This window comes from Abrus precatorius, unplaced genomic scaffold (genome assembly GCF_003935025.1).
Source record: "Abrus precatorius isolate BTA unplaced genomic scaffold, Abrus_2018 Scaffold6, whole genome shotgun sequence".
Lineage (NCBI taxonomy): Eukaryota > Viridiplantae > Streptophyta > Magnoliopsida > Fabales > Fabaceae > Abrus > Abrus precatorius.
This window is the reverse complement of record NW_020874406.1, coordinates 13,605,947-13,619,275: the sequence shown is the minus strand read 5'-3', so window position 1 is coordinate 13,619,275 and position 13,329 is coordinate 13,605,947. Positions and strand designations below refer to the sequence as shown.

General features: G+C 29.4%; 1 protein-coding gene across 3 annotated transcripts; it reads left to right on the top strand.

Moving 5' to 3' along the window:
• The first annotated feature begins 1,924 nt into the window (after window positions 1-1,924).
• Window positions 1,925-5,635, top strand: LOC113868693 (autophagy-related protein 8f-like). Of its 3 annotated transcripts, none has more exons than XM_027504512.1 (6): window positions 1,925-2,033; window positions 2,504-2,545; window positions 2,639-2,694; window positions 3,877-3,929; window positions 4,845-4,963; window positions 5,080-5,635. In XM_027504512.1, exons 2-6 carry the CDS (start codon window positions 2,509-2,511, stop codon window positions 5,187-5,189), a joined length of 375 nt encoding a protein of 124 aa, XP_027360313.1. In that variant the 5' UTR covers window positions 1,925-2,033; window positions 2,504-2,508; the 3' UTR covers window positions 5,190-5,635. The 3 variants fall into 3 exon arrangements, with proteins under 3 accessions (XP_027360313.1, XP_027360314.1, XP_027360315.1); XM_027504513.1 differs by lacking the exon at window positions 1,925-2,033 and adding an exon at window positions 2,034-2,197 and having other exon boundaries at window positions 5,080-5,430; XM_027504514.1 differs by lacking the exon at window positions 1,925-2,033 and adding an exon at window positions 2,060-2,201 and having other exon boundaries at window positions 5,080-5,430.
• The last annotated feature ends 7,694 nt before the right edge of the window (window positions 5,636-13,329 follow it).

Here is a 13,329-nt window from a genome sequence, read left to right as displayed (position 1 = left end):
TATAATCTCATTGTTAAAAATTAAAATATATTATTTAATAAATATTTATATCATAATATTGTATTATTCATTATTAAAAGTTTATGCAATAAAAATATTAATGCACAAAATCTCTTCCGAACCCATACACCACTTTCCGCCTCATCTAGCACTCATCAATGTTATTGACTTCCACTAATGACAAAACCTTTGCTAGATTTGCTTCATCATTATGCTCTCTCCCGTATCCAGTCCTCTCATTGAAAACATAAACGTTACCGATACTCAAATGTAAGTCTAATCAAATAGCATTGTCAATGCTATATGGAAAAAAATAAAATAAACTTGTTGCAAAAAAATTGTCACAAATATTAAAGCCTTGGTGAGTGAGAACAAATTATGAAAAGTATATATACATGGGCATGATTTTTTTATATTAATATAAATTTAAAAAATTTTATATTAATATAAATTTAAAAAAATTTATAATTAATTTAAATTTTTTATTTAATTTATATTTAACAGGTTATAATTTATTATTTTACTTGTCATTATATATAAATTAAATAAAATATTCAAATTGAGTGTAAGAATTTTTAAATTTACATTAATATAAAAAGATCATTTTTCTATCTCTATATATAAATGACTATTCATTTTTATAAAAAAAAAGTTCAATTAACCACTTTAATCTTTTGTAGGTTATTAATTTTAAATTTTATTTTTGATTTAAAAGTAATTATTCTCTTTTAATAGTGGCATGGTGTTTTCTCATTTCTGAGGGATTAAATTAAACTAAATTAGATATAATTTGTATTCAATTAACGGTAATTTAATAATAAATTGATTTAATATAGATATCTTGGAGACTAAATTATAGAAACTAACATGTTAACTAAATGAGAAAAACAAAGGATCAGCAAAAAATTAAAAGAAGATTTTGATTTTTGTTATTCAGTGTTCAAATAAAATATTGTTAATTTTTAACTGATATTTAAATTCAAACTAAAAGTACATTTTTTATATTTTGTTTAGAATGTGAGAATTTTTTGTAAAAAGGAAAAGAAGAATGTCAGAATTTGAGAGAAAAGAAATTAACAAAATTAACAATCTTATTAGAAAACTAAAATTAAATTATATTTGTAATGATTAAAGATATAATTTACCTTGTAATCACACGTAAATGAAACGTTTGAATTTTCATTTTATAAATTAACAACATTTTTTCCCCCATTTTGTACATTAATAAAGACATGCTAATCGTATTCAATATTCAATTAGCATAGATCCTTAGTACGTGGCGATGACTGGGCATACTGTTGATAGAGAACATTTACGCCATTATTAAATTATTGTATCACATTAAAATAGGATCCTATTTTATTATTGTTCAATCTTAGTTGATAACTGTTTTTTATTAAGCATGTGGACAAAAGTTTAAGTTTTGATAGTATGTATAAAAAATATAGGAAAAACAAAAACTAATTTAAACCTCTTTTATGTTTTAAAGAAATTAATTTCATCTTTCAGCTAAAAATACCTTCGGTACGTATAAAAAAGTTTTAATTAAATGTAATTTTTCCGTTTTCTCTCACTAAAGATTAAATATGTATTTGTTTTACTTTATTTCTTTTAAAAAATTAATAGATTTTTTAAAACTAATATAAAAAAGGCCCAATCAATTATGAGCTTATTAATTATAAATTATCAATAAAAAGTTTTCAATAAATTTTTTAATAAAATAATTTAAATATTTTTATTAAAATAAATATTTTTATACTTTTTAATATAATAAATAACTTTTTAACACAATCATATCATTTTTAAAAAAGTTAAAATCAATGCTGAAGATTTTAAGGTTTGATACTTGTTTTGATTTGAGAACTTTAAAAAGTTAAACTATGTTTTTTTCCAATATAAATAATAAATATTTGTTGAAAGTCTCAAAGCCACCATTTTATTTTTGTTATCCTGAAGCAATCCAGTCACGGGCTTCGTGAAGTTGTGATCAACTACGTTACTTTTCTCTTGGTTTTCTTCCCCTTCTTAATCAGGTTTACTTCTTTCCATAACTTTGTCAAAATCAAAGTTTCATGTTTTTGGTTTCCATAATCACTTCTCTGTTGTTAGACGGATATTATATCATCTGGGAAATTCGCTCAATTTGTGCTTTTCCTCTTTTTTGAATTCCTTTGCTCCCAAGTTTATCTGAAACACGGTAGGTAGGAGATGATGATCCTTTTCGAACTTAGGGTTCCTTTTTTACTTATAACATAATATTTTATTTTCCGATGAGTTTTGTTCCCCTTATACCCCATCCGCTACTTGTCTATTTGCAATCGTTTGCTGGCTTCGTGTTGTTTAGTTTGCGGTTTTGTCGTTTTATGATGTCTCTTCCTTTGTTTTATATTTTAGATAAAATAATTCATTTTTATGTTTGAGTGATTGGCGAATAACCTTTCCTGTGTCTGACAATGCATATTTCATTTTTCTTTTAACTGAGTTTTGTGTATGCTACTTTCAGTAAGAATGGCAAAGAGCTACTTCAAACAAGAACATGATCTTGGTATATACTTTTTGTTTTTACTTCCCCAGTTACTCGTTACTCTTCCTGTGTATGTTAGTGGTAGTAATATCCAAATAATCACTTTGTCTTCAGAGAAGAGAAGAGCTGAGGCAGCTAGGATTAGGGAGAAATACCCGGACAGGATCCCGGTAAGAATTATTACTGTCTCATACTGATGCTGTTTGTGGTGATAGGTGAAGTATACCTTTGTAGCAGAAGCAGACTTGTTTTCTTATGTGTTCGTCTGCTTGAGGTTCCAATGCTTTTAAATTTGTCTGGTTGATATTTTGTGGGGTGGAGAATATTTTTTTCTTAATTGTAAATATATATTCTTTATGTTTGAATTATTTATTGTCTACTATCTCTGCGCTATGATGTGGTGGTGTAATGTATAGCTGACTTGCGCTTGACTTTTGTGCAAGTCCTTTACAGAATAGGTGGTCGTTGATAACAATCTTTCTTGAACAGATATTTCTTTAACAATGATCTGTTCATTTGGATACCTGCTACTTTGATTTTCAGATTTTAGACATGTTCACTGCGTTCTGTACGGTGAAAGCAATTTAATTAAGCATTTTTCTGTTCTTATTTTGGTGGTCTTCTCATCATACATGCTTGATGTTCCTGTTAGTGTCATTGTTCCCCTTACCTTGTTTTAATTTCTTTCCAGGCATCTCTAGTCCTACCTTTCCCTGGGTGGACTCTAATGTAATATCTTTGGAAATATAGTTATGTTCCTCACAAGAATGGTCTGTAATTCTATTGCATGCTAAATTGTTACATGTTTTTAGATTTTGTTTATTGGTTTAAATTTGGATAGCTAGTGTACAAATTATCTTGATTTGGGAATACTCTATATATTGGATGTTAAGTGACTGATCATGAGTCCACTGAAGTATACAATGAATTCAACTGAAGAAAAATTGTAAGATGATTTTTACTTAATATTTATGAATCATGCATTTGTGGACTTTCTCCAAGGCTGGATCCTTTGATTGAATAACGTTCCTAAACCATAATGTATTTATGTTTTCTGCTCTATACTAGTTATTCTGAGTTATGATTATATGATGCCAATCAGTCTTCATTACCCATTTTAATTTTACTCTGATTTTAATATCAAAGTCGTGCCATCTAGATGTCAATTTGATTAGACAGTATATCCATATTTAGAGATAGGTTGATTTTAACTTTTCAAGTGGTTATATTATATCAGTCAAGGCATGTTGTAACTTCTGCCTTCTGCCCGCCTGAACTATGATACATAAAAGTGCATATCATTGATAAAATATCTAATTTTTGTGCTAAATTGTCTATGGGTATGCGTGAAGGTAATTGTGGAGAAGGCTGAAAGAAGTGACATCCCAAGTATTGACAAGAAGAAGTAAGATATTGCCTGTACTTTCCTTCTAATGTTGCAAAGTCATATTAATTATTTCCAATCCAGTTTATGTAATTCAAAATCAAGCTTACACAAATGAATAAATTTTTATTACTGTATAATTAATAAATGCAAATATCATGCTTAGTTGAAAATTTTTTCATATTCCATTCATTTGTATTACAATTAATGTACAATATACTTTTCAAACTATAGATATTCAAACATTTAGTGGGTGTTTGGTTTTCCGTTGGGAAAGAGCCTAGCGTACATTTGTCAGGAAGCAACTGGTTATTGTTTTTCTGATATATATTACATGCTTGGGAATTTGTACCAATGAAAAACCAAACATACTAGTTGTGTTCTTATGCTTGTTTAACTATTCTGAAGTGAGGCATACAATTTCTATGTGATACAGTCATAATGGCCAGATTGATCAAAATCATTTTTTATGGATTTATCAGATGATGTACTGAATTGATCAAACAATTATGAACACCCATTTCGTGGGTGTTAAATGGGTGGATGGAAGAGAGAGCTAGAAAAAAAAAAAGAAAAAGAGATGAGAATGGAAGTAAGAGATGTGTAAAAAAATGAAGAGATAAATAAAAAGAAAGAGGGGATGAAAAGTGGGATGTAAGAAAATTGCTGATATCAGTAGCTTCATTTAGTAAAAGGACCTGAATTTCATATTGGGTTGGCAGCATTTTGAATTGGTTTTCTATTTCTGCAAGCTTGGTTATAACTGCTGCGTATTTTGCTTTTCTTTGTTAATATCTACTAGATTTCTTAAGGTGAAATGAATATATCATTCGCCATTGTCAAATAGATTTGTGCAGTTCGACGTGTAAAATTTCTAATATGGTTGGCAGCCGTATGTACCATATGATGCTATCAAACTGAATGACTAAATTGCAGGTACCTTGTCCCTGCTGACTTGACTGTAGGACAGTTTGTCTACGTGATCCGCAAAAGGATTAAATTAAGTGCAGAAAAGGCAATCTTTATATTTGTGGATAACGTCCTTCCTCCTACAGGTGAACTTAGACGAATTAAATGCTTCTTCACCTTTTTTTTTAATATATGATTCTCTAGACTTCTAACGCAGATTAATCTTAGCCTATCGCTTAACTGGATAATTCACTTTCTTCAGGAGCTATTATGTCTTCCATATATGATGAGAAAATGGATGAGGATGGGTTCCTTTATGTTACATACAGCGGCGAGAACACCTTTGGGGATCTGATTTCATTCATTCAGTAGCCATTAAAAGTTTACTCTGTATGATCCGTATCATCCGGTCTTATTGTTCTGTCTGATAAATTCGTTACAGTACTCATGTCAAGAACCTTACTCTCAATGTTGTGTACATTTGTATATAAATTACGAGAACTTGATTGATGTTAAAAAGTTCCCTCATTCAGTTTTCCCTGTGGCGTCCATCTTCCATATCTTTGAATGTTTATTTTGATTGCACGTTGATACTATGATGTAGTAGTATAAGATTTGGATTTAAATATCTCTTTTTATTCAAGAGGACCTCTTCTTGCCACTTCTTTCTCCTTTGATCATCAATGTTTGATGGGAAAAGGCAAGGCGCCGGGAATTGAGTCAGTATATGGCAGAATGGGGGCTCATTTGTAATGTACATCTTTGAGTATGCACAAGAAAAACGATGATAAATAATAACAATTACTGCTTACTATTTTACTATTTTACTTTTCTGATGGATTATATCACTTCTATTGATATTATTACATGTAAAAATACAGTCATAGTTTGCATAAGCATGCATGTAGCAGACAGTGGGATCTGAAGGATGTGTCCGTTGTCGTGTTACATATAACCTTGAATTAGATATCTGCCCTTCTGGGAAGCAATGGCTATTGTGACAAGGCGTTCCCGCTAATGGCAGATGGTGTACGTGCCATGTGGCATGCTTCTTTGGTGCTGGGAAGAGAGTTGAAAGTGACGGTTTAGCCATGCTTCGTTGTCCCCAAAAGTCCTCCTCCCCACTTCCCCCTCTCCTGTAGGTCCCATATGTTGCAATTCTCTTATGGTAATAGCAGATTGACCTTCTAAAGAACGTAAGAATTCCTAGTTTCTGGGGAGAAAATCAACATTTTAGACAAGAAGGAAACGTTTTATAAATCTTTCAAAACCTTTTTGAATTTATGTTTTTAATTTCTTCCAATGTAAATATTTTTCTACTCTAATTATTATATTAATAAAAAATTTTAATTTTTATAATAATTAATATAAACTATATTAATAGTGTATTCTAATTAATTAACGGTGTAAAAATCTTTGTTATGACACCGGGACAGATGAGTTCTTCAGAATATATATACGCTTAAGAAGCAAAAATAAAATAAAAATGCATTTGAGTTCGTGAGTTTTGAATGCAATCAATGTTGTTACTGATTAAGCTCTCTTGCTTATTTGATTAAAATCTTAATTCAGTAGCTAATTAGGTAGGGATGGGAGATGGGGTGTCCCTACTGATTAAAAATGATCTGCGAATAGAGGTAGGGAGACAAATGTGGACCCTTCATATCTTTATTTTCGTTTTCAAGGTTCATCTCCCAAACACCTGCATGTTCTCTTAAAAAACGTTCTCCATCCCACACAAAACCTGCATTTAATGCACCTGCTATTCTACCATTACATATTCGTGAATATCTGACGCTAGACACTTAAACAAACCTCACTCTTCCTCTGTAACTTGAGCCACCATGACTTCTCTTTCTCTTCTTATGCTCCTTCTCCTCTGTGTTTCTTTGCATGCATGCACCGCCCGATCTCTTCGTCTTACCATAAAAGGCTCCCCCAAGTACCGTTTTCATAAGGTTGGATTCCAAACACCACCTACAATTCCATTTTTGTATGCTACAAGACTTCCTTAGTGCATTGCTTCTTCTTTAGTTCTCCTTATGGGACAAAATATATATATTGTTCACCAAGTAAAGCATTTGAATTTTTTAATAGATGGAGACTAATATTTGTGATGATTTACAGGGACTAGACAATGTTAAATTATTGGAGACATTAACTGCATCGACTGTGAAGGATTACAGGGTAGAGGAGAATCAACCGAAGCAACAGAAAGTGGCAAATGATGAGATACACATTTGTGAGCGTTGTGGCGGCGTATCTACTTTGAAGAAAATGATCGTAGCGGCAGCTTCAGGTGCTTAATTTTCTAGATATCGTTTCTCGGACACACACACCCACATCTCACTTTATTTAATTTGTTAATATATGAGCATAGAAGAGCATTGTCACGAACTCAGACAAAAGAAAATTGAAATTTCTGGGGTTTATATCTACGTTGGTTGTTGAAAGTTACTGTGTATTACTTGTTCATTTCGATCACTTAGTAGGAATTAGTAAAAATAATGAACTAGTTACTATACTTCCAGTTACATGTTGAGATCAATGTACGTCCAAATTTTTCTTCTTTGCATATGTTTGGTCAGACAATAAAACACGATGTGGGGGTAACTAATTTGTGAGGATGAAGTTATTTATATACTGTGCACTCGGTTGTGTATTCCATTAGATTAATTAATTCCTCTCTCAGGATATTTGTAGCTATATGTAACTTTTTTAAGAAATTTTACGATCTTTCCACTATTATATAATTTCTCTCTGTTGCAATAATAATAGTAATAATAATAATAATAATAAGTGTATGGGGTGGCTATGCTGCAGGGATATCTTTTCAAATGGATTCTCCATCCTTCCTTGGAGCAGAGGTAATAGTTTTGAGTAATTTTTAAAAATAATTTTGACTTCAAATATTTGATATCATCTGCCCCTCTTATTGGGTTTAAAATCAGTTTGTCACATTTTAAAATTAATGATAAAAAATTCCAATATAAATCTTTTTACGTGAATTTTACTACTAGCATATACAGTTCTAAAATGGAGAACATGCATTTGTTTGTCGGGTAGAGCCTAGAGGCAACAGTAATCTAATTAATATGGTGGGATGATGTGCATGCATGTTTCTTGCTTGAGAATTATCATTTGAATGATAGAAAGCGATTAGACGTATACTTGTGTAGGATCAGAGGAGGCATGGCCGGTCAATGCTGGGACCTGGTCAGCACCATGTAGAAGAAACAACGGTTACAAACGCCAGTGACACCGCAGAGGACATAGTTGAGATGGATTATGCGCAGCCCCACCGGAAACCACCCATTCACAATGAAAAGCCTTGAATGCATGCTATATTTCAATAATACAATGTTTACTTTTCAAAGAATGTTTGCTGCGAGGTAGTTTTTGGCATTTCCCATGATGTGTGGCAATGTTGAGTAATTTACTTTAGTCAAAATTTGCAGGCTGAAGAAACCAAGGCACATGTAATGCCTTAGTGAAAGTGTCAGAATACCTTGTTTTCCTTATCCGTCGAAAATTTGACTCACGTGAAAAGAGTGCTATGAATTTATGAGAAGTCGAATGCAAGACATGGAATGGAAGAGTTGCCAACTTTTCAGGCTTCTATCAGTATAGCTGGTATTCCTCTTAAATGTTGGTAGTTAAATTGTGTCCCCAATTTCAGTTTACTGTCCTCAAGTTAGTTAATTACACCAAATTGTATTCTGGGTCGATCATATAATTAATACAGGAAGCAAAATCAAAGATAAATAAATTATAAATAATTTTTAGGATATGTCTAGAAGCACATAAAAAAATTAATAAATAATAAAGTTCACTAAAAATTATAATGTTTAATATTATTCTATAATTTCTAATACATCAAATTTTTTATTTTTGTATACCTTGCATATATGTTAAAAAAATCGATTAATAAATGGAAGAAACAAAAGAGACGCATATCACATGTTTTGTAACCGTGCCAAATCTATACACCTCTTGCCTGCTTGGTCCATTACTTCTCTAAGCTTATATTTTATAATGTAGTCAACGGGTCATCAATGACATCTTGTTAATTGATGCCTCTAAGCTTGCATCATCATCATTCATCACCCTCATGTCTGATATTCATCCAATAATAGCCTATACTGATACATTCGTCATGATAAATATTGAATGACTCTAAAATCTAAATTGATATAGAAAAGCTAAATTTCGACAAATGTAAAATATGAAAAATAAAGTCTCAGTAACAATTACAAGGACAAATTATTCAAATCATTAATATAAAATGGCATGTAAACTCATTTACGTACCCTATTCCGATCAAGTTCAGTCTCCGTTTATCCAATGCTATCCAATTTTTCAGTTAATCTGAAAATAATAAAGTAATTAACATGCATCGGTATAGAAAAAATTTAAGAAACTTCATCTCAATGCATAGACGTTGGCTCCCACGGTAGAGTGTTGTGCGCCAATCCAATTGTTTTTATAGTTCAAACTCATTTTACCTTTGCCTTTATAAAAAAAAACACGAAAGTATTTTCGTAAATATGCTAAACGCGATTTCTCATGATTATCGCGGTTTATTCTTTTTTCTTACTGTGCGCCAATCCAATTGTTTTTATAGTTCAAACCCATTTTTTGTTGACCTTTTGTCCCGAAAATGTTGGGCCAACAGACCGGTCCATCAAAATAGTCAGCTTTAGCCCTTAAAAGAATATTTGACAAAAGAAAAGCCCTTAAAAGAATACACGATTTAATAGGGTAGGCTCAATGCAACTTTATCTATCTATCTATTTATTTTATATAAAAATTATCTCATTATTATCTAAATTTTAAATTTAAATATTATTATTTAATAGTCTTTATTTTTATTATGATAAAAATAAGAAAGAGTGATAAAAAAAGAAGAAAAAAAACATGCAAAATTAATGGAATTTAATCACATGACTTACATTTACAAGCAAATTAAAAGATTTCTCTAAAGCTCACAAGTCATATTAGTTCATAACTCTCTATAATAACTTATAACTCTATTACAATCTATTAAAATAATAATAACTGAAATTGAGTCACACATATATTTAAAACATCTCAACAATTATTTATCTTAACTTGAATTATTCAAAATTATCAATAACCAAAAACAAGTAAAAATATTTCACCTTACTACTATTTCATCTTTTCATTGAATTTGCTAGCTTTCAAACCTATATCATTTACATTAGAAGTAAAAGTTATTTTCTTCAATTATTTATACTACATACTATCTTCCATATAACTAAGTGTTTGACTTATATTATTTAAGAACTCTTTAATTTTCTAGAGTACATACGTTCTAACTTATATCATTTACATTAGAATTAAAGACAAGTCTTTCTGATTTTTTAGACTACATGTTATTTTCTTATTTAACCATACCTTTTTAATCATAAGTATTTATAATGACACAAAAGTACTACAACCATCATCATCACAGGACAAACACTATAACCACCATTACCAATGCTCTTTTCAATTTTCTATTGTTATTAACTCTTATCAAGTTATTAATACTAATACTCTTTTCAACTTTGCACCATCATTAGCTCTCATCAATAATGTCATCCAACTACTTTGTTAGAAAAACTTTCAATGTTCGCTACCAATTCCTAGTACATTTATTAATTTAATCACCTAGATGAACCTTTGACTTGCATACTATTTATTGTGGTAAAAACAAAAAAAAATAATAAGAATAAGAAGAACATACAAAATTAATATAGCTTAGTCAGTTTAACCTTCTACATGAAGAGATTTTTATTAGTGCAATTTATAAATATAAGATACTACATTTTGTGTTAGAAAAAAAATATTTTTTCAACTTTTTAAAACTCAAGTAAATAATGGTTTATAAACACATAAATTTTCATTACAACTTATTCAATAATAACGATTAAAATTTAAGAGGCAACAGAAAAATTTAATCATGCAAAAATTCAAAATATTTCAACAATTTTGTTAGGATATTTATATATTGAAAATGATACTAAAACATGTGAAATATAAATATGAGTTATTTTGTAAAAAATTAAGAAAGTTATGGTATATAAGGGTAGTTGGTTGTCAACTAATACAGTGTGTGTTATACAATATTTGTATTAGAAAATTATTTGAGTTGTAAAGGTATGAGGTTTGAAGCATAGTCAATATAAGTTGTAATTGTAATGATAAATTATTTGCAACTTTTTTCGCTGTGGATATTGGCATATACTGATCAAACCATTTTAACGTACAATTAAAATATCTTTGCATCGCTAGTTACATCAATTTGGAAAAGGATGCGAGTTCAGAGTTTTACCTGTCATGGTTTGGAGACAACAATAATATAAAAATAAATTAAAACTGTTGTTCATAGTTTATAATTTATTTAAAATGTATACCGTGGCACTTTAAATTGAATTTTTTATTTTTTTATAAATTTTTAATTTTAAATAAAATATAATTCATATTTAAATAATTTTTATTTGTTATAAATAAAAATAATTCTACCATAATATATTAATTAAATAATTAAACATTCATAATAATAAAAATAAAAATATAAAAAATATATTAATATAGTAATATTATTTTATTTTTAAATTTTAATTTGTTTAATTTTAATTACGTTCTAATCATATTTAAAAAATTAATCACTTTTTAGCTTATTTAAATATAGTAAATATAATAATTTATTATTAAATAAATTTATTATATAAATAAGTGTCTAAATATTATTAGTTACAAATTTTTATATTTAGTACCTTAAAAAATTTTAAAGATACTACAGAATTTGTTTTTATTTAATTAAATCCAATAATAAATAATGCACATCAAGAGGGCCACCTTTGTATCAAATTTTTTGAATAAATGTTGCCACAGAAAGTCATTTTGTGCATGTCGGTCCTATCACGTCCTTCTTGCATCTGATAAGCAAACTCTGTCAATATGAGAAACTACTAAACACAAACATAACACATTGGACGTGTGGACGCTAAAAGTGGAAAATAATGTTCAACGATTACAACAAGCTCAGCGCACACAGGTTTCTATCTATGCTGTCGTACGAAAATGAATTACTTTTCCTCTTTTTATTATCTGTATATTTATTTGTAGTTTCTCAGGGAACAAAAGAAACAGAAGAGAAGGGAAACATCGTATATCTTCCGGCACATGCTTTCTTCTCCGAATCGTGTCGTTGAAAGTTTCAATGAATTACTAATTTCCTTTGATTGCTCGAGTGATACGATGACTTTTTAGCCTCGTAAAGTCACACATTTGACTAAAGGTTAAAAGATCTCCAAAATTTGTATGTTAATTCATAGAGTTGAATCGAGACAAAAAGGAATTACAATTTCAATATAAACCATGTCTTCTCATTATTTAATTTTTGTAATTATTATAATATTATAATTATAATTCCATTGTCATCACACACAAAAGTTGGGAAGGAGTAGCTAGAAATTGAAGCAGAGAAAAAGTTCATATAAGAGCACGTCAAGCAAAATGACACAGCCGACACGTTTTATTGCCCCTTTTACAATCCTTCTGTGAATCCAGAAACTATTGAAACTTCCAAGGCCATACAATTACCGGGCATTCTCAAACAGTCAAAGTCCTTGTTTAACCATTCTATTTGATCAATAAAGAATTCAAAGAAAATAGTATCCGTTTTAAGGAACTCAAAGGACATCTTTAAAATACTTATATTTATTATGTTTTAACTATCACCTTTAAATAAGATTCATTTTAAATTATTATTTATTATATTTTATTTTTATTTTAATATTTAATTAGTTTTTTAAAATTTTGTACCTAACATTAACATTCATCAATTAAAATTAAATGATAACATGCTCACAATTTTTGATACGTCATATTCAATCTTTCTCTTCTATCTTATTTTTAAATTTTTTCTTTATAAATTTTTTTTTTTAAAACACTATACCCTTAAATTTTAATTTTTTTGTTTTTTTATTTTTTAAAAAATAAAATATTGATGTAAATTTGTGACATATAAACTTAGGAATAGTGCATAAAAAAAATTAGAGGTCACGTGATAAACTGTGTACCATTTCAACATTTAAGGTAAGGTACAAAACTAAAAAAATTAGTTAAATATTAAAATAAAAAAAATTAATAAATAAGAAATTAAAATAAATTTTATTTAAAAGTAATTAAAATATATTTAAGTTTATTTATAATTTATTTGAGATAAGTAAAAGTTCAAAACGTGACACAAGGTGCAACACACTGTAGCAAGAAAGTTTGGGAGTCATGAGCTAGGGATAGGCTAGGCTGAAAGAAAGTGAATGGGGCCACAAAGTGAGGCATTGATCTCAACCACCCACATCACATAAGAATGAAAAAAGCACAAGATTGACCGTTGAAAACCAAGGCCAAGAGTCCGAAACCATTTACCCAGGCCCAAGTTTCACGTTGATCATCGGTCTCAGCGCTACACCATCACATTATATAAATCCTCTACCTGCCT